This window comes from Orbicella franksi, chromosome 7 (genome assembly GCF_964199315.1).
Source record: "Orbicella franksi chromosome 7, jaOrbFran1.1, whole genome shotgun sequence".
NCBI lineage: Eukaryota > Metazoa > Cnidaria > Anthozoa > Scleractinia > Merulinidae > Orbicella > Orbicella franksi.
The window spans coordinates 15,148,461-15,170,311 of record NC_138151.1 but is presented as its reverse complement, the minus strand read 5'-3'; the positions used below and the strand labels follow the sequence as shown (position 1 = coordinate 15,170,311).

Below are 21,851 nucleotides of genomic sequence, written 5' to 3'. Positions count from 1 at the left end.
TTTGCAAAGATTCACACCGAGTCTCGCAAGATAACTTAAACCAAACAATATGAATTTTGCAAGGAATAATCTGTGCTCCTTTGATGACTCACGCGATTAACGTAACACGGATTTCTGAACCAGAAATGGCATAATTTCGTCAATCCTTAACGTGTGCCCAATACCAATACTGTGAGCACTTCTACGTCCCAGTGCTAAGCTAAATCTAGGTCAATCAAAAGTGGTAAAGTTTAGGCAAAATAAAGCCTTCAGATTCGTGTGTAGGTAAAGAACGCACGCTCAGAATTCAAATTTTGAAGAAAACCTACTTTGTCTGTTTAAGCATTACCTGTTCTTTAAGTAGTTTGTGTACAGCGGTCTCCTCTTCCCGTCCAATCTGTTGCTCAAGGTGCATGCGCTCTGCATTCATCTTACGCAAGAACTCGCTGACGTCACTCGTTCCTTTGATGTGCCACTGTGCCCCAGCAGCCTCGCCTGCGTGCACCTCCACCACAGGGTACCCAGCTGTTTGTTGAGTGAAAGTCGTGGTGGCTGTAGTACTGTCCCCTCCCATAACAACCATCCCGGCACCTGGCACAGACACGCTGGTGCCTGACACTATGGCTACAAAAACCAAAAGAGGAAACCAAAGTCATTCAATTACTTACGAAAACTTACGATGGAATTCCATTGATGAAGATATAAAATCATCTTCGTTGTCTTTGTTTGAAAATAAAATGGCACACCACTTTATTAAAGATTATTGGATATCTGTACACCGCTCTTCCTGGATAAAAATACTGTTTTGTAATGTAAGAACTTTAGTCTACAGGTAGTTAGCTTAACTTTGTTTATTTCTATTTTTGATGTGTGTCTATTTGTTTGTTTTGTGTTTCTGACCTAAACATGTATAATATCATTTCTTTTAACTGGCTTCCTAGCATTAATTCTTAGGTTATTTCGGGTAGCCAGCACCCCTATCATTTTTGTTTTTACTTTTACAATATTGTAATTTCTAACTCTGGTGTGAAATAAAGTTTTCGTTGTTGTTGTTAAAGTAAATTTAATTCTAAGCACTTGGCTATGAACTGCCTAACCTGGCATAGCAAACTGTCCCTTTTCCACTCTCTCAAGCAGCATCTGAAGAGCTGCCATTAACTCTTCCTCTCGGACCTGACCTCCTGCTGTCATGCCATACCTCTTGCTAGCTTCACCAACACCACTTGACTGCGGCTGCTCTTCAGTAGCATCCTACAATTTAAACGGACAGTCGATCATGACAACGAAGCACTAAACAAATGCGAATTCTTATAAAGGAGTTAAAAAACACCATAGAGGCAACGGTAACGGGAACGTTGCTAAACAAACGGCTTAATGAGCACTACAATCGCTGTGCACGTGCGTTATAATTCTTGGTACGTTACTTTGCCGTCCTCTAAAAAAACTAAACGTGAAATGACGAAATTCTGCGTTGCCTGGAGAATGTGAACTACAACAACTAATTTGCTAAATTTCTTTTCGAAATTTATCGCTGTGTTCCAGATTTAGTTTCGTGTTAGTTTTGACGGTGATAAACAAAGTAAATGACTTTAGAGTATTGCAAGATTCGTAGGTAAAATATAAATTCATGTTTTTATCGACGTTGTCCTCGGCGTCACCGTCCTGCTTACGTAAATTCCTTATTAACCTACAGTGAGGACGTTTGACTTCATACCTCGCCTTCCCGGGCTCTTCCCGCTTCTTTCGTGGCTTTGATAAGAGCAGACACGTCCATACTGTCCAGCATTCCTTTCAGTTTCTCGGCTTGCTGGCTAATTCTGTCGTAGAATGCTCTGAGGTCTGCTTGGTGACGGGCCAACTGCGATGATACGTGCAGCGTTTGATCTTCCAGTTTGTCATAAAATGTCCGCACGTTGAAGTTCTCCAGCTCAAATCTCACGCTGGGGGACTCAAACGACGAGCCTTCAGGCGCACCACGAGGGCCAAGGTCATACACGTGATCATCAATTCCTAGTGTACAATTAATCATAACAATTGCAATTTTCTTTGGTGTGATTGGTACATATACTGTATTTTGCACTAATATTCATCTGCAAAGCTGAAATCCGACAGTGTAATCGGGAAGTTGGCTATAATCGGACATCTGTAATCGGACATTAGCCAATCATTCTAAGTCTTCTCGACTAAATCTACCAATCACAACACTGATTACAGTCACTATAGTAACCAATTCAAATGAGTGACTTTGTAAAATTGTCAAGGTTTATCTCCGTTGCCTGTTTTCAAAGAAACTTAACAGCCATTTTTCAAGCTATTCTCCATATTTGTAATTATCATATTTAAGAATGACAGTTAAAAGCAATTTTTCAAATGACTTTTACTTTTTTGGGAAATTGTAATCGTGGTTATGATTGATTTATAGGTAACAGTACATCGTGTCGTCCAATTCAGTCTGTAATCATACTCGTGATTAACAAATCGGACTCCCGCTTCGCGGTCGTTCGATTTTGTCAATCACTCGCATGATTACAGACCGAATTGGACTCCACTCAGTCCTATTACCATCATTAATAATCAGGTAACAATCAAAACGTTGAAAGTTTCATTATTATCCATTATCATCAAACTGACTTGTGTGACAAACCAGAGGTTACAAAATATGTACCTGGTATAGGGACAACAGGAACAGGTGCACCAAGAGCTTTGTATTTGGGTCTGAGTGTTCGGATAGGATATCGTCCAATGCTCTTTGGGCGCCATATGATGACAGCGATCACCAGCATAATAATACATATCAGCATGAACACAATCATACCCCAGATTACTGGCCAGTCTGGAGACAGGTTAGTTGGCTAGAATTACAAAACAGAGTTCACGTGAGTTGCGTGTTTCATAGTCATAGTAATTTTTTCCTTGGACAATTCTGTCCAAGGGGGGGGGGGGGGGGGAAGAAGACATGTGCAGTGAGGTTAACCCTGTGGAGCGTATGCACATGTCGTTATGGCAGCCATATTGGTGTTCCAAAACAATGAAACGGCGGCCATGTTGGTGTACCAAACCAATCCTGTGGGAGTTCAACTCTTTTCTTATGTAAGCACTTTCTTTTGTTTCAATAAATTTGCATGACAGCTGGACAGGTGAGTGAATACGCTCAGACAAGGCCAGACCACAACACCGGGAACTACGTGCCCTACTCTTTTCGTCGTATTAAGTCTGGCTTTTGTCAGAGCCGAGAATCAAATACTTGTGTAGTATTTTAACAACTGATCTACTTAAAGGAGCTCAGTCAAGGCATTTTGAGTCATTTTGGCCACGTACAAAATTACCTTTAAATTAAAGAAAACCTGAAAATAATAGTTTACTAAGATAGAAAAACACCAAAGAGATGATAATGAAGCATAAAAGCTAAGGATGGAGAAGATTAACACGTATTAAAAACGAACGTGAAATATTTAGGTTAAACTTTTCAAGATGTGAAAACCGTGACGTGGCTCCTTTAACACGGGGGAATGAAACCTGAAAAAAAATTGTTTTCACCAAAAGTCCATGACCTTTTCGAATGTACTGAATTCATGTTTCCAGACACGTAATATCTTGCCAATCTTTAATCAATGACCTGCTAGCGACAACCACTTACGTTTTGGCGACTGACTCCAAGTGTCACCAAAGTTTGCTGAGTTGTGGGTGAAACGCTGCTAGTTGGACAACTGGAACCTCGCTCGACAACAGTCACAATTGTCTCTCGGAAGGGGTCGGCATTATCGTAAAACACGAAGGTTCCATTTTGCGTGAACACATGCATGAAGAAATCCAGGGTCTTGTTCGAGTCGAGTACAAGAGAATGCAGTTGCCTGAAGTTGCCGTAATCAAACGCGTTGTTTTTGTTTAATAGGTGATTCTTGCGGTATCGTGGATAGTGACTTGCGGTGCGGTTTAGAGGGTTGATTTCGATTTTGAAGGTTAATGCTTGACCGTACGCCAGACACAATGTTGGGTTAGCGATCGCATTGTTAGTAGTCGGCGCACTTGTCGTGTTATCGCCAACGGCCCTTCGACGTCTACGCGCCGACGGCGTAGAGGACGGCTCGAATTGCTCGGACACTTCGTCCAGAGATTTTGGTACCCACGCAAACACAGGTTGCTGAGAATCAACGAAGACGAATTGACATTCATGTTCGTCATTGTCGTGGTCGTTAACTCCTAATTCCAGTGTGATATTAAAAGACCGTGAATTTCCACTGCCGTCAAGGTAACGAATCACTAGCGTCCCCTCCGCAAGCCTCTGTAACGAACACTTGGGTCTGTCCCTCTCACAGGTAGCGTTACAGTCCTCAGTGTACGGACAATAACAGACACCTGTATCAGTAGCAAATGTTGCCCTTTCACTGCCACACCGTTCAATGCATTTTTGATTTTCCTCTTCTGGGTCGACACACTGTCGATCTGATGCTCTGCGAACTTCGCTGTTGCTACATCGAGGATCCTCCTACGGATTAAGTATTTGTAACATTGTTAGTGAATGACGTGAGTAACAAGCCCGGTGATTATTGAAAGTAAGAGCTTCAGTGATTGGTTCACAATGGACTACTTATACTCTAAATTAATTGGATGCTAATAAGTAAGGAGGCGGCGTGGCCGAGTGGGGTCGCAGGTTCAAGTCCTGCTCTGACCACTAAGCTGGAGTTGTTTCTCAGTCGACCCTAGTTCAGCTCACCGGTCATGCTTGTAAATAGCCAACTGGTCTGCCTCCCGCCAATTAGGATTTTAAGCCTGTTATGCTTACTTGAAATATTCCTTTCTTTCAGTTTAAGTGGCACGCCTAAGAACTAGCTAGTTATAGCTAAGCGCATCGACCACTATAAACATTTAACATTTACTAACATTGTAAGTTGTTTTCATGGATCAAAAAATACACTGTGAAAGTGAAGCATCTTTCCCAAAGACACAACAATAGCACAATGATGTGATAGGAACACAACAATGATAAAGCAACTGGAATCAATGAAATGTTTCCAAACCTCAGGCTGACAATCCAGGTCACTATTGCCCTCTTCTATCTTCTTATCTGCCGTGCCATAAAACACATATCCAGCCAGGCAGTCACACGAACCATCTGATACCTGAAAATATCTGTTCTTACCGCGACAGGTGCACTCCGCCTGACCTTCCTCTGAGAAAGAGCTGCTTCCACATGGTCGACAAGCTGTTTGATTGCCTAAATTAGTGTACGTGTTTCTCGGACAGGGGTAGCAATCAGAAGGCGCTGTTGCTTCGGAACGGTTACCATAGGAACCAGGAGAACAAGGCTGCGCCACTGCTGACCCAGCAGGACAATAAGCCCCCTCTGGACAGGGGTTGTCGAAAGGTCCTTTAGTGCCATTAGGGCAGAAGAAACCCGCTGGGCAGGTATCACACACCAGCCGCTGAGGATGATTGCCGTATGTCCCTCCTCGACAAATCTCGCAGTCTGTTTCATGAGAGTCTCGCAATCCAGAGGAATTTAACGCCTGGTAGCCAAGCTGGCACTCTAACTCTTGGGTGCTGTTTGGTGGACAGTAGTAAGGATACTCACACAGAAAATCCACGGATGATCCATTAGGACAGTAAGATCCACCTGAGAAACACAGAATAATCACAACTGTAAACTGCTTATGTACACATATGTGAACAGTGTCTTGGTACACCACTAGTAATATAGTAATAGGGGAATCTTTGTTCATAATATTTGCCTCATTAGCATACGCGATACAGTTTCTGATAGAGCTACAAAAACATTACTTCTGAATAATGAAAGGGCACAGCACGATTAACTGTCCCGAGGTACTTGAGCCCGATGTATTGAATATTTTTTGTGTGACGCGGGGTTAAGAACTCAGCATTTTACAAAGAATGTATGAGCTCATTAGCGCTTTTCCCACCCAAACATTTTGTAGTCTTTGAAAGCCAATTTCTCCTCGAATGTTTCACCCAATAAGCCAAAACTTTCACCAATTCCTACGTTTCACAAGCTCTTTAAATGTTTGTAGTCAATTCGTATCTAGCGTGATGACTTTTCTAGGCAAAGTCGTACGTTAATACGGAAAAATGTAAACAATGACGTCAGCAAAGATTCTCGTATAAGCACATACCTGGGCAGGGTATAGGTGTGGCAGTTGTACCGGTGCAATATGCTCCTCCTGGGCAAAGTTGCTGCAGTGACGAACCCACTGGACAGTAATACCTGGCATCACAAGGTATTCCCTGCACGTTTATTGTATCATTAGGACAGTAGTAGCCTCCGGGACATAAATCACATTCACTCCTGCTTCCAGCCCCAGGGGTGACTCGCCGACGTCCTGCCCCACAGAGAACGGGCCCAAGTTGGCTTGGACAAAATTTCCCAACAGGACATTTGCTGTTGTTGAAGTTGACCATGCCTGTAAGATTACACCAGTAACCAGCAGGACAAGGGAAGCAGTCGTTCAAGTCTTTGCCACCAACAATGTCGCGGTATCTGTGAATGGGACAGTCTATCGGAGGCTCTCCACGGGGGCAATACTTTCCACGCGGACAAGACACACCATTAGCGGTTCCTGAAGGAAACATGCAAAAATCAAGTTGACACTTACACATAACTTGTAAAAAAGGTCGCACGAGTTTAATTTCGGACAGAACAAAGAGTCCGAAAATAAAACCGTCCGAAATTTTTAAGCGTCCGAAATATTTATAGTACAATAAAAAACTTTAAAGTAGCTCCTAAGATCTTTATTCATTTATGGTGCGAACTCTAATCGAGACACTGCTTGAGAAACCTATCGGCTCGATGCAATTTGTGATATTTTTTTCGTCGGTATATCTGTAAAACCTTGCGGGTGCAGTAAAGCGATCATTTTCGATGTTGTTTCAGCCTCATTCGTGTTTCAGTTATTTACGTCTAAATTTACTTTAGTTATGTTTCAGCAGAGTGTCCGAATTTTTTCTCCGAAATTTGTCCGAAATACGATAAAAAGTGTCCGAAAATTAAACGTTCGAAATTTTTAGCAAGTAATGTAACACACTTTTTTCTCTGCGGGATGGAGGTTAAACTGTACCTCAATTGAACTCAGAAGTAATATTATAAGTTAAATCAATAAAAAATTAATTTAATCATCAACATAGTCATCATTATCATCATCAACTTTACCATTTAGGCAGTATCTTCCAGCTAGGCAAGGAGTACAGTCACTGAGTATGCCATAGCCACCAGTGTAATTCTTCATGGTGTTAGCAGGGCACGGGATAGGCAGCAGTGTACCATTAGGACAATAATATCCTTCGGCACATGGAGCGGCCTCAACAGGAAACCAATAGCCGGATGGGTTTGGGTCGGGACTGCCAGACTTGCAGTAATAGCCACCGTCACAAGGTGCCACCACCTGGCCGATGCGGCAGTAAAAACCCGTAATACAAGGCAGACACTGAGAAGCGTTTGCTAAGCCAGTCATGTTGTCATGTGTGAAGGTCCCATTAGGACAGGTAAGAGGTACAGTGGTACCGGCTGGACAGTAGTGCCTTGGGGGACACTTCTCTAGAATGGAGGTCTTGATCGGACAGTAATAGCCTGCAGGGCAAAGGTCGCATTCTGGCTGACCTTTATTGTGCTGATTAGAACCTGTCAAAAGTAAATTAAAGATCTTTACCTGGATTACCTGGAAATTTATTACATAAAGGTAATTATCTTTGCTCGGTACAGTACAATGAAACTGAAGTGATTTATACCGTGTTACAAACGTTACGTCCGTTACGTTATGTTACGTGCTTTAGTAACGCAAATGTCCCGAAGTTTAATTCTCCTGAGCTTTACGCTGTATTTTTAAAATTGCGGAAACTTTAAAAATGCCGGAGAACAAGGCTGCACCATTGCTGACCCAGCAGGGCAATAGGCCATTACGTTTATACGCTCTGATTTATACAGTAACTTAGAAATGTATTGTTCCATTTTCACTTGACTTCTCCATAATTAAATTTGATTAACATGTACACTGTATGAATAGAAAGACCGTAAACACCGTATTTCCTTATCTCCTGACATTTGTTATCAATTCCCGATAACTCGAATCTTTTTCAATTTCCCTTGAAGGTTCGAGTTATCGGGAGTTGACTGTAGTTCCAAAAGGTTGTATAAAATCGAGTGTGAAAATTTAGTCTAGCGAAATATAGTTTAAACTGAAACAATCAAATTTAAAATTATTCTCATCACGTAAATAAGCCGTTAACAAACCTGCATCACATTCCATTGGTTCTGCAGTTTGTCCCGGACAGAAATGGCCAACAGGGCACAAAAATCCTGTGGGTTTGGACACGTTAGCTCTTGACCCCTGGGGGCAATAAAAGCCGGGTGCACATGGTCCGGTGGGATATGAGTTATTATAGCCTTCACAGTAGAAACCGGGGGAGCAGTCAAGGCAGTCATCCACAGACCGTGCTCCAGTGCTGTTTCGGAATGTGCCTGGGGGGCACGGAGCAGGTGCCCGGGTGCCTTGGATACAAAAGTGACCAGTAGGGCAGAGGCCATTTCTTGGGTATTCTGGTATTGACGTGGGTGTAGAGGTACTAGCTTTGCCTTCACAGAACCAACCTGCCGTACATGGGCCTTTAGGAGCAGTTTGTGCATAGTCCTGAGGTTGGACAAGATCGGTAACAAGAGCATCAAAAACTGGATCATTGAATAACGCAGTTCAAGAGTTTTCATTGGCTTAGCCATCATGGTATATGAGCCATTATAGCATGCTCTAAAAATATGGTGAGCGTACACGTAATTTGTGGGGGCGTTTTTATTTTTATTTTATTTTAGTTTTCTATGTTTTGGGGGCGATTTTAATGAAACAGTTATTCCACTTGCGCTTGTTGGATATGAGATGTTTACAGCCAACGAGGTACGTAGCATCTCATATTCAACGCGCGCTCGTGGCATAATTATTAAGTATCCCATGCTAGTTATTAATTCCCCAGTTCTCTTTAAGTTTCGACTGTGCGTATGGAGAAATACTCGTGTCCTTGTGTTCTCGTGTTCAAGGTTAAGGATACCAGCATACTGTTCCAAGACAAATTCCATTTCCCAAAAGGATTTCTTCTCATCTTCTCTGGAATATCACCTACCGAGCTGTTTGGAAGCTAGAGACACATCTAAGTTAAGGACACTAGCATACTGTTCTAAGAAAAAATTCCATTAACCATTAAATACTCATCTCCTCTGGAAGCTAGAGGGAACAAGGTGTGGAACGGAGACAGTCTATCAATCCTAGCGCCTCAGACAAGTTCAGCATTACCTGACAGAATACCCCTGAAGGGCAGTCAGTGCACATATCAATAGAAGAGAGTCCACTACGATTGCCATAGGTTCCTGCAGGACACGCCTCCAGTGTTCCATTGGGACAATAATAGCCAGCTATACAGGGTTGGACTGATGACATGTTCTGGTATGGACACATGTTGCCAGGACCACATGAGATACACTCTCCTTGTCCCAAATTGGGCTGATAGGTACCAGGAAGACAGCTTAGCTCCGTATGGGTACCTAAGTAACGCAATAAAGATTTATTCAAATGAAAAAGAAGTGGTTTATTTTTACTATAAACACTTTCACAAAGTCGATCAGGATTCTTGCAAAAATATAGGCAAAATAACACTTAAAGCGTGTTCTCCTATTTCACTGAAAAGCAGTCTGAAAATAAAAACCAAGCAGAACTTTGGTTATTTACTTACCAGCCGGGCAGTGAAAGCCACGAGGACAGATGTAACCCATGGATGGGTGGGTAGGCTTTGGCTGGCTAGACCCCCCAGTGCATACATATCCAGCATCACATGGAGGAGCAGTGCCGTTCAGTGTTCCCGAGCCATTACAATACCTTCCTACAGGGCATGGGTGACACTGCGTTCTGTTGGAAATGCCACCCTCATTATGAAAGGTACCAGACGGGCAGGGTTCAGGATCGGTACCATTAGGGCAAAAATGTCCAGGAGGGCAGGCATCATTCAGGTATGGGAATGGGAAGTTCACATGGTCTGGGTAGTTCACGGCCAGAAGGTCTTTTTCTGGCGCAGGAGACTTTGATCGCTCCGTGCAGTAGTGGCCGCCATAACAGTCGCCGGATGGCCGAGTCAAGCCGTCTCTGCCACAGAACTTTCCTCGTGGACAATCCGTGCAGTTTCCAATTGCCATCAAACCTAATCTGTCATTGTAAGTACCTGGAATAGGAGAGAAAGCAGCTGAAGAGTCACACCTAATAGAGTCCGAGCCGGTTAATCAAGTTAATCCAGTTAATCAAGTTAACAAACAGGGCATGTAAAAACTGACCTTAACAACCGCTTTGAAGTCATGTGTAGGTTGTTTTATCACTTAATTTTCTATTTATCACTGGCACAAACGCTTGTCATTGGTAGTGTCCCAATGAACACTGCAGTAGCAGCCACGAAGGGAAAGGGGAAGCTCTTTTAAAGACACTTAAAAGACAGCAGCTAAGCTGACAGCACCTAAGCACAGAGCTTTCCTAAACTGATGAAAAGTAGCTTAGCATTACATTTTAAAATACAATGTTGCCAGCTTGGTGTCTTCATTTACTGTATTACCAGCTAGAAGAGGTTTGATGGGTCACCTGAAGGTAACTTCCCTCCAATCGAGTTATTCTCACGAACTTACTTTAAATGCTCATTGATCGCTTCAAAGGATCAAAGACCCCAAAAGGCTAGCTGTTCGTGTTAGAATAGGAAGACTACTTACGTTCTGGGCAAGGGAAGTCACGATAATCGCCAGTGCCATTGGGGCAATAATGACCAGGCGGACATAATGTTGCATTAACAACAGCCGCATTGGTAGCATCACAAGAATAGCCTTCCGGACAAGTCTTACAAGAGCTTTTGCCAGGTTCATTTTGGAAGGTACCATTTTCACATCTGACTGGCTGTGGTGTTCCAACTTTGCAGAAGTGACCTGCTGTACAGAGGTACTCTCCAGGTGTGGCTGTGCTTTGTCCACCAGGACAGTAATAATTAGCAGCGCATTCCTTTGTTGGTGCAAAATTTCCCGTACCAGCACAGTAGCTCCCAGCTGTACAATCCCTACAATCCGCAAGTTCCGTGTTCTTTATTGTGTTAGAGAATTTTCCCTGGGGGCAAGGAACTGGAATTCCCGTTCCTGATGGACAATAATGACCGATTGGACAATCAAACTGATCTGGCACAGTTGAACTGTCATTGCAGTAATATCCAGCGGTACAATTCCCTACGGGTTCAGCTAACGCCGTGTGTGGACAGTACTGACCAAGTTTACAAGGAAGAGGACGAGACGAGCCCCTGGGACAATAATAACCAGCTGGACATATGTCACCTGCAAGAAAATTAGAAAACGTGATTAATAAGCTCCCTTGGGTTAGCACTACACACTTTGAGAATAATGAATTAAAATACAAAATAATTTTCTGTACTTAGGGTGCAATGAAACATTTAAAAAAGTGGAATATTTTGATCGGCTCAACCGAACTTCATCAGCTACAAAAATGTGAATGCTGAGAAGGGTTATATTATGTTCATTAGGTTCTTGAGGGGGCTAAAATAGTGTCACATTTTAGCTAATGCGAAGCCACTGTCTCTATTCAAAGAGGACTTTCGTAGCAGGATCTCAATTGCCTGTCTTATGCGACGTTTGAACGTGCTGCTTTCTGTGGCAAGAAATTTTGTATCGCTGCAATCCACTGAATGTTCCGTAAGCTGGCAATGTTCACCAACAGCTGATTAATTCCTAAAAAGATGTTCCTTTAGTTTCTAATAAACTAGAACTTTCACCAGCATAAAACATTTTTATTGCGGTCCGAGTACGGAAAATTATTTTCAATTTTAATTATGATTCAAAAGCAGGAAGACGATAATTTTGACTGAGCATTTTTGTTCCACCTGTTGTTTTGTTCCATGCTGGGCACACACATTCGAACACTGTGTAACAACTGTCAGCGGGGCTTGTTGCATTATCGTAATTGGCCACACCAATGTCTCCAGGACGCTTGGACCACGATCCACCAGAGCAGAAAAAACCTTCATCGCAATAGTCATTAGGCCACACTCGTGCATAACCCTCGCAGTACTTCCCAGGATCACATAGCTTACAGGCAGCCTCAGAGGTTTGGTCAGTGACATTGTTGTAAGTTCCTGGTCTGCATGGATACTGGGTGGCAAATTCCGTGCCATTCGGACAAAAATGTCCATTAGGACAGGACGCTGGGGTGACTGTAGTCCCATCGCAGTATTTACCTGGAGACAAAGATATATCACATCTTGATAACTTATCGTGAACAAAAACATCACCGCGACGTCATGTGGAAGAATTCTAAAATATGAACTGATACGGTTGCGACAAAGACGGCTGTAAGTATAGGTAATGGTATAAATGTGAGTGCGATTATTTTAGGATTTAAACGACGACTGCTATTTAAAAATATTCTTGAACTTGCACGAGCCTTTAAACGAGTGCAAAGTCAACTAATAGGAGTGAAGTAAATTCTTAATTGTTCGAGCTTACATATGATTACTCATTTACCTGTAGACCTGTTTATTTGCCCTTGTTAACTCTCTAGTTATTTTAGGCAGCCAGTCCCATAACTCTATTAATATATAACTTTGTCAAATATGTCTGAGATCAAGGGGAATAAAGCTTTTTGTTGTTGTTGTTGTTTACTACATGACTGAAAAAATTACAAACGTCCTCACATCAATTAGCATTAAGTGCATATTATGATAGAGCGGTTTTCATTTGAGTGTCAAAACGTGATTGGTTTTGCATCAACTACGCCACGGGATTTGCTTAAAAAACTCGCGCCACTTTTTCATCCAATCAGAAGTAAAACCAAAATAGACCACGACTCACTCGCACGCGTTTTCCCGCGCTTTACGCCAGCTACATGGAGTTCCTTCGAGCTTTGATTGGTTCATTGTATTGTCTCTGTCCTTTGTGATTGGCTAGAGTGATAACTTTGGTTTTAGCTTTACGACTTTCACTAGAAAACCGCTCTAATGGTAGTGATGACAGTTTACCCACCTGCAGGACACACATCACAAGCTGACATTCCTTCTACAGCCGCATAATATCCAGGGTCACATGGATGAGACGTGCTGCTACCTTCTGGGCACTCGTGCCCTACTGGACACTTGCCTCCTATTCCAGTGAAATGCTGATCAGGGGCACTGACATTCACGCCAGATGTACAGTAAAAACCTGAAATTAAAAACGTTTAATAAACATCAACGTCAACTTTCACACTCCATTTACCCTCTTTCGTGCAATTGTTATTCCTGGAACAACACCCCCTCTGTTTGGGCATAGTTAATGGGGGGAAATGGTTAAGAAGCCCGGTAAAGATCAAAGAAGCAAACAAACAGACTAAGATTTATGATAGGTCCTTAACCCTGCACATCTTTTGTTCTATGCTCATAGACTATGTATGAATTACATAATCGCAATGTTTCCATCGGTTAGTTGTATGAGCACAAATAACCACCTTTTGCATTTTGCCAGGTTTCTTAACCATTTCCCTCTATTAACTGTGGTTTGGGCTGGTTTGGACAAGTCATCTTACCTACAATGTTTGACATAATGATTTGACGTACCTCCCTGACATTTGCCAGTGACAGTGTAACGACCAGCCGTCTCACAGTAAAATCCACCAGGACATTGTGTACACTCACTCTCATTGGCCAAACCTGTTCTGTTACCAATAGTGCCCACAGGACAGGGTTGTGTATCATATCCAGTTCCTTCGGGACAGTAAAATCCTGCAGGGCATGGGTCAGGTAAGACAGCTTTGATACACTGGTATCCCGCGGGGCAGTTATAGCAGGAAGAAGCACCTAAAACACAAAGTGAAACCTTAAAAACACAGTGTCAAAATATCGATTTCATTACAAAGTTTCCAAAATTAAAACTTTCAAAAACATGCAACACTGCATGAAAATTTGCCCAATAACTGATGGAGATCAGTCACGTTATTCTGAGTTATTTTGGCCACGTTCAAAATTACCTTTAGATTGTAGGAAACCTGAAAATAAAAGTTTACTAAGATAGAAAAACACCAAAGAGATAATAATAAACCATAAAGGAACAAGGATGGCTAAGGATGGAGAATATTAAAACGGATTACATTACAAACGGCGAACTTGAAAATTTAGGCTAAACTTTTCAAAAATGTGCAAACCGTGACGTAATTCCTTTAAGGAAAATTGATTGTCAGCTACAAGGAATTGTTTTGACTTGCCATCAGATTCGTCAAACTAACACAAAAAGAAATCTGAAAACTCAGCTGGAAGACTTGCATAGTTAGCTTCCACGAAAAGTTTCAAGTTTCAAGAGTGCTGTAGGTCACACATATCAGCAATGGTTACCTGTATGGTTCATGTACGTTCCATTGAAGCATCTTTGCGGTTGTATTGAGCCTCTAACACAGAAGCTGCCCACAGGACAGACGTCACCTGTTACCCCATCCTCTGGATTACTTTTGTTTGCACTACCCCTGCAGAAGTAACCTGCCTTACAATCGCCGCTCACAGCACTCAAGCCCGTTTCACTACAGAACTTGCCAGGGTCACAACCAACACAGTCCTCCACTCTTGTTTTACGCTTGTTAGGCTGGTATGTTCCCTTAGGGCACTGAACTGGGGATGGAATGCCTGTGGGGCAGTAACTGCCATTTGGACATTCTGTGCCATAAGGTTGATTGAGGGGCATTTCTTCGGGTGAACCCCCCCTGCACCAGAACCCTTCCCGGCACTTCTTGGTGGGAACTATGTTCCCTGTTCCATCACAGTAGTAGCCTGCTGAACAGGGTAAGCATCCTGTTTCATTTTGTAGCCCAGTTTGGTTGTAAAATGTCCCTGTAAAAGAAAGATCAAAACATTAATTGTGAGCTGCACGTTCCCCCAAGGCCAAAGAACAACTCGCTTTCTCTATTAAATGCTCAGAGCTCACCTAAGTCTTGTTAGAAATTTCACGTTTAAAACAGAATAAAACAATTTTTCTACCATTCAATTTTTCCAAGACAACAAAAAGGAGTAATGCTTGCCTCTTACAGGCCTTTAACTATATGTAACTGAAGAGCCTTAAGTGACTCATACAATAACAATATCCTTACCAGCTGGGCATCCGATTCCTTCTGATGAGCCCTCTGGGCAATATTCACCCAATTTGCACTCATTGCCAGTCACTCCATCGGTTGGTGTTGACGTTGAAGCATTCAGTACACAATAGTAACCTATAAAGATGTTATTATTATTATGCATCGAGCTCTCCTGCACAATAAAAATGTTTCAATTATGGAATGGATTAAGGACAAGGATTTAAACATTATTAGGCAACAGTGACCTTGCATTAAGTTTTACTGTACCCAAATTCACAATTAGCCAATCACAAGTCAGTACAGTAAATACCAATATCGTACCTTTTTTGGTACGCTTCGACGGCATATCAGACCCGTTTGGCCTCGCTATGGATGCTGTGGCTTGTATTGTCTTCGTATCTTGACCAAACCACGAACCATAGCTCGACCAAACTTGCCTACTATGCCCCCGAAGTGTACCAAAAAGGTACGACAATAGGTACAAGTATTTTCCTGTTGTTAATAATAATGTGTGCTGAGGGAAAAGGTCGTTTAAGAGTATATATAAAAACTTTAAACTTTACGTTTACATATCATTCTAAAATCAATCAGCAACAAACCAAATTATAAACATCTTTATTAAGAGACTAAACCCCTCGACTTAACTAACAAACGGTGACTGACTGTTAAAACATGCGGAGAATATGCTCAACAAGCCGATTTCAGTATCCTTGAAATCTAACTGGGCACCAAAGCTTTGATAAAACAAAGGAAATCGCACCGAGATTGAAAAATAAATAAATAATTTATTAGCCAAGCTAGAATTGTAACAACTGTCACATGTTACACTTGTAACCTGTGGTGAGGTAAAAAAAAAAAAAAACCTCTGGCGAGGTTTGATCAACCCTAACAAGCTTGACATAATCATTTGCCTCTCTGCCATTTAGCAGAGACACGCCCTGTAGCTAAATATGTTCCTTTCGCTAAACAAAATAAAGTATCAGATACCTGCTGCGCAAGCTCCAGAAGGTTTGGTCAAGCCAGGGGAGCCACAGAACATCTTAGGTGGACAAGGCTTACAGTCTGACGACCTTTCAAGGCCAGTCTCATTACTGTATGTACCAGCAGGACAGGGGAATTGTTTCTCAGTCTTTGTTCCACTGGGACAGTAATTGCCAGCTGTGCACTTAGTTGGAAAGATAACACCAGTAAGATTCGTAGCTGGGTCACAGTAATATCCAGCTAAACAAACACGACACTGGAATTGTCCTTCTTGGTCTTGATATTTCCCTGGAACACAATTCTGAGGTTGTCCACTTCCAGTAGGACAACTACTTCCTCTAGGACATATCACGGTGGCATTATGTTTCGACCCGCTTGGACAGTAATAGCCTTGCATGCATTGGAACAACACCTCTGTTTTCCCAGGCAATGGACAGTAATACCCAGCTGTACAGTTTAGGCAGTCTTGTTCTTTTGATTTGCCTTCATAAGGGGAAAATGTTCCTACGGGGCAAGGAACCTCTATTTCTGTTCCTTCTGGACAATAAAATCCTGCAGTACAGTTCCTAGGATTGGAAATTATGTCACCGCCATCACAATAGTAACCAGCTGTGCAGTTTCCTTCTGGACTGGCAAGCCCCAGCTGACCACAATAGCTACCTCTAGGGCACTGTTTCGGTTCAGAAGAACCTTGAGGGCAAAAGTGACCAAGAGGGCAAATGCCTCCAGTGAAGTTCACCGAGTAGAGTGGGCATGTAAAGTCCAAGGCATTGTTAAAGGTTATATTGACTTCAGGAACAGGTCTCCTCGAGTATGCAGCTTTTTCACAGTACCAGCCCTCATCACACAGTCCATCTGGATTAGTGTTACCATAGCCCTCACAGAACCGCCCTGGTGTACATGGAGTGCAGTCTGAAGGCTCTGTTGCACGGGTCTGATTGTTAAACGTGCCAGGAGGACATTTGAATGGAGTAGTTGTTTCTCTTGTGCAGTAATGTCCCCTGGGACACACTCCTCCACCCTGAGATTCAGTGACAGGGTTGGGTCTGACAGCACGGATCTCGCAGAAATATCCAGGATCGCAGGAACCATTTGGAGCTGCCAATCCTTCATAGTTGCAGTACTTCCCTCCATCACAATCAACACAACCTGAACGGCTTTGCAGTCTCTGGCTTGGTCCATAGGTGCCAACAGGGCATGGCTCTGGTCTATGAGATCCTCTGATGCAAAACGACCCTGCTGGACAAGGGGCACCTGTTACAGTATCATTGGGAGTTGGTACACTTGCACCTTCAATGCAGTAGTACCCTGCATGACATTCCTCAGTTGGCCGTGTAATACCTGACGTACCACAGTAGAATCCTTTTGTGCACTGTGTACATTGGTCCTCTTCCATGAGATTAGTGACATTTCCAAATGTTCCCACGGGGCATGGATACTGCTGGGCCCATTTGGTCCCATTGGGGCAGTAATATCCAGCAGGACAGTTTGATGGAGCGATTACCCCACAAGAGACATTCCCTTCACATGACATGTTTTGTCTTGCCTCATTAGGATCACAATAACTTCCAGCAGGACAGATATAACAAAAACCTTTACTGGCATATGGCTGGTATGTCCCAGCAGGACATGGATTGTGAAGTCCGCTACCCTCCGGGCAGAAGTGACCAGGCTGGCATTCCTTGTCTGGTGGGCTTGCCTGTGTCTCCCCAGCAGGACAGTAAAATCCTTCAGAGCAATTTCCAGCAGGAAAGTCCAGTCCATAAGTTGGGCAGAACTTACCAGCAATGCAAGGTTTGCAGTTGTTCCTGAACTGGTTGTAATCAGTGTCAGCATAAGTACCTGGAGGGCATGGGGTTGGATAGGAACTCTTAGTAGGGCAATAATTACCCTTTGGACATCGATCACCATTAGTTTGATTGACAGGATGACTATAGATCGTGCTTCCATTGCAAAAGTAGCCTGCTGCACAAAGCCCAGATTCCATGGCCAATTTATCTTCTTCACAGTAGTAGCCCGGTGTGCATGGCAATGGTTCATGGGATCCTGCTGGGCAGAAGCTGCCTTTCTTACAAAACCCACCAATTTCACCAATCAGGGGACAGACAGCAGAACCATTTGCTATATCGCTGATGTTGAGTGGCATCCTTTCCCAAGATCCACCAGTGCAATACCAGCCACCTGCACACAAGCCTGAGGGCTTAGGCATGCCATTAAACTCACAGTACATTCCAACTGGGCACAATTTGCAATCGTCAAGCTTATCACCCAAGGTGTAGTTCTTATAGCTTCCCTTCGGACATGGAGTAGCTGATGTAGAACCATTGGGGCAAAAGGAACCTTGAGGGCATTCAGTGAAGTTGGTTGAAGCATTTGGACAGAAATAACCAGGAGGACAAACACGGCATTGACTCTGTTTCCACTGGGAGGTGTACGTGCCACCAGGGCAGGTAAATGGGGATGGCGATCCCTCTGGACAGAAGTGACCAGGAGGACAAGGACCCCCAGTGTCTGAGATGTTGTCAGGATTTCGAAACACTGCCCCTTCTATACAATAGTATCCCGCATCACAAGGGCCACTTGGCCAAGTAAGACCATCCTCTTCACAGTACAGTCCACCAGGACACTTCCTGCAATCTCCAAGAGTGTCAGCATGTGTTCTGTTATTGTAGTGGCCAGCAGGGCAAGCTATTGGTGCCAGTGGATCACCCTGTCGGCAATAATGTCCACTAGGACAGATGCCTGCATAGCCTCGGTTGCCTCCAGAAGGCTGCTGTTGGTCAGAACCATTATGGCAGAAAAACCCTGCATCACACTGCCCTGAAGTTGATGTAGCATTCAGGAAAGCACAGAAGTCGCCAGGGTCACATGGTTTGCATTGCTCCTCTCTGGATAAGAATTCAACTGGGCTATACGTTCCTCTGGGACAGGGTTGCCAGTCATGTCCAGTACCTTCGGGGCAGTACCAACCTATGTACACAGAAAAAACTATCATGTGAGAAGGAAAACATTCACTGATTGGAACAATGACCATGAAGACATGTAAATGGTCCTTACCAGCAGGGCAAGGTTCTGGAGTCACTCTGTTAACGCAGTAATGACCTGCAGGACAGGTGTAACACTCGTCGGCTTGTGTGTGGTTCATGTATGTTCCAGGTGAACAAGGTATTGGTATGGCTGTACCAGAGGGGCAGTGATGCCCAATCCAACAAACATCACCTGAAAAAAAAAACCATTATACTTTAGACGTTGGAGCCATAATGAGTCGACTCCATCCTGTTAAGTCGCTTCCTTTTAAACGACGCACAGAAGTAAGTCAGCTGTATTGGTGCAAGGCATAGACCAAGCTGCATGAGGATAAGGTCAAAGACGCAGGAAGAAAGTTTCAAAGGGCTGGAATGGAAGAATACAGACGAAATAAATGAAATGATCAGCAACTGAAATCCTGTGGGTCCCCGAGGCAGGAAAACGAACTTTTCATTTTCTTAACACAACAATGTGGGTTTTACCCTGCATTTTCGATGTGACTGTAAAAGCAAAGAAAAATATTTCAGTGATAAACAGTACAATTTTAATTCAATTCACTAGCTATCACTCTCGCCTAAATTCATTTGTACTCATGCCCTGGCACAAGAATATTTGAACTGCGGAGTATTATCAGTCCTAATTAATAGGCCACTTCATAGTAGCCTTTTACCTCTATGTCAAAATGAGTCTTCGGGCGAAACCATCCATATGAAAACGAGTTCCTCCTTACAGGTTCATTTTCATGCAAATCAAACTCACTTTCATATGAAGGTTTCGCACAAAGACTCGTTTTGAAACAGAGGCACAAGGTAACTCGGAAATGGCCTATTACAGTTAAAAAAACAATTTTGAAACAAACTTTAATTATATACACGAATTACTAACCAGTAACACCATCTGTAGGTTCATTAACAGAGGCATTGAATCGGCAAAAGAAGCCTGCTGAACAGTTGCCAGACGTCTGGTTGAGTCCATCCTTTGCACAGTATTCTCCTGGTTCGCAACCCTTGCACTCAGCTTGAGAGCCAAGCTGTTCAGTGGGTCCATATGTTCCTTTTTTACACGGGATAGTCACGTTTGTGCCTTGTGGACAGTAATAACTGTAGGAGGTAAAATAAACCATTATTCCACCAATAACGCAATGCTGTTTACAAGGATTCAGCCTTTTTTCTTTTACAAAGAACAAGGTGCCCACAAATGACTGCAGGAGAAATTATAAATTATCATTTTCCACCTACGTCTTAATTGTTGGCAAACCCTTCTGGGATAGACTATTGCCTGTTTACTGTAAAAGTTTGAGTATTCGAGTATCCTTTTCCATTCTTAAGTAAAGTGTTGATTGATTCCTCTTTGTGATTTACTGAGGAACATGGTGAATTGAACTGTCAAGCTGTCCTGAATTTAACACAAGCTTGAAAGTGAAAGGTTGTGAGATATTTACAGAGTAGTAATTTACAACAGTCTCACCCTTTGGGACAAATTATTCCAGTGACACCATCATTAGGAGACATGTTATCAGCTCCACCAATGCAGTAAAAGCCAGCGGAGCAGTCATCTGTCCAGTAGTCATTCCCTTCACCTTGACAGAACTTGCCAGCAGGACAATCAGTACATTCATCAACACTTCTTCTCTGTGTCTTGTCATTGAACGTTCCTGCAAGAATGCCATTTGAAACACGTAAGGACAAAATATACCACTCTCGATTTACTACTTAGTTCATAAATTTGCATGCCTATATTGGAAGTACAAAGTTACTTTTTGTTCGTCAAACTATAGATGTGTCCCATGGGTTGACTCTGGATTGCGGTCCATGCAAACAGGTATGTCAGGGCTTAGTGATATTCAGTTTTGGTATGCAGGAATACATTAAGCTTGAATCTTACCCGGTGGACACTTGTGCTCCTGGGCAAATTTAGTTCCATTTGGACAATAGTGTCCTGTGACACAAGGCTCTGGGAACTGAACACCATGGGTACAGTGAGTAGCATTGAGAATAGTTCCATCACAGAAATAACCTGCAGGGCAAGTTTTGCATGTCGCCTGCTGGTGTTCATCTTGGTAGGTACCAGAGTCGCAAGCTTCTTGATCAACACTTCCAGTGGGACAACTATGGCCAGGTGTGCAGACATATTCTGTAGGTCGTTTTGTTTTCTGTCCACCCGGGCAGAAGAATCCAGGATCGCACTCCCCAGATGGCTCCTCAAGACCTTTAGCATCACAATAATGCCCAGGCAGGCATGGCTGGCAGCCAGTTATATTTTGGTTGAAGGTAGAATTGGAATAAGTTCCTTCTGGACATTTTTCTGGATCATATGTTCCGACAGGACAAAAGTGGCCTTTGGGACAAATTCCACCGGTGACATTGTCGGTCGGATCTGAAACTTTGGCCCCCTCCGTACAGAAATAACCAGCATCACATGGACCAGTGACATTAGACAGTTCCGCCACATCACAGAAATGCCCTGAAATAAGTAAGACAAGAATGATGCATGCGGATAACATTGTTTTAGATGACAATCGGAAATGAAAAATAGGGAGCCAGTGGGTAAAGGGAACGGTCACTTTCTAAGAGTCACTTAAAAGGCATCCGAACACATTGAAGTGTAGTACTTCTAATCTGAGACACTTAGAGACATGTCAGGTCTAAATGTTACTAGTAATTTACGTCTTCATTCTCTAAATCAAGCAAACATTTCTTGTGATTCGCAACGTCATCTTATTATCTCAGCTGATAGTTATGCCACCAC

The 21,851-nt window shown here is 43.0% G+C and overlaps 1 protein-coding gene across 5 annotated transcripts in view; it reads right to left on the bottom strand.

Annotated features, from left to right (window-relative positions):
• The window catches only part of LOC145491892 (uncharacterized), a 99,407-nt gene that overhangs the window by 11,539 nt on the left and 66,017 nt on the right, over positions 1-21,851 (bottom strand). For all 5 annotated transcript variants that reach the window (XM_081471175.1, XM_081471177.1, XM_081471176.1 and 2 more), the window contains 22 exons: positions 20,988-21,566; positions 20,571-20,757; positions 19,989-20,203; positions 19,134-19,295; positions 16,083-19,046; positions 15,111-15,230; positions 14,365-14,853; positions 13,594-13,833; positions 13,025-13,201; positions 11,887-12,240; positions 10,718-11,323; positions 9,703-10,185; positions 9,267-9,514; positions 8,219-8,615; positions 7,142-7,609; positions 6,108-6,551; positions 4,998-5,593; positions 3,617-4,465; positions 2,645-2,831; positions 1,694-1,989; positions 1,077-1,230; positions 329-603 (listed from right to left, as the gene is read on the bottom strand). In XM_081471175.1, coding sequence (XP_081327301.1) covers positions 329-603; positions 1,077-1,230; positions 1,694-1,989; positions 2,645-2,831; positions 3,617-4,465; positions 4,998-5,593; positions 6,108-6,551; positions 7,142-7,609; positions 8,219-8,615; positions 9,267-9,514; positions 9,703-10,185; positions 10,718-11,323; positions 11,887-12,240; positions 13,025-13,201; positions 13,594-13,833; positions 14,365-14,853; positions 15,111-15,230; positions 16,083-19,046; positions 19,134-19,295; positions 19,989-20,203; positions 20,571-20,757; positions 20,988-21,566 — 10,490 coding nt within the window. The remainder of the gene's footprint in view (positions 1-328; positions 604-1,076; positions 1,231-1,693; positions 1,990-2,644; positions 2,832-3,616; positions 4,466-4,997; positions 5,594-6,107; positions 6,552-7,141; positions 7,610-8,218; positions 8,616-9,266; positions 9,515-9,702; positions 10,186-10,717; positions 11,324-11,886; positions 12,241-13,024; positions 13,202-13,593; positions 13,834-14,364; positions 14,854-15,110; positions 15,231-16,082; positions 19,047-19,133; positions 19,296-19,988; positions 20,204-20,570; positions 20,758-20,987; positions 21,567-21,851) is intronic.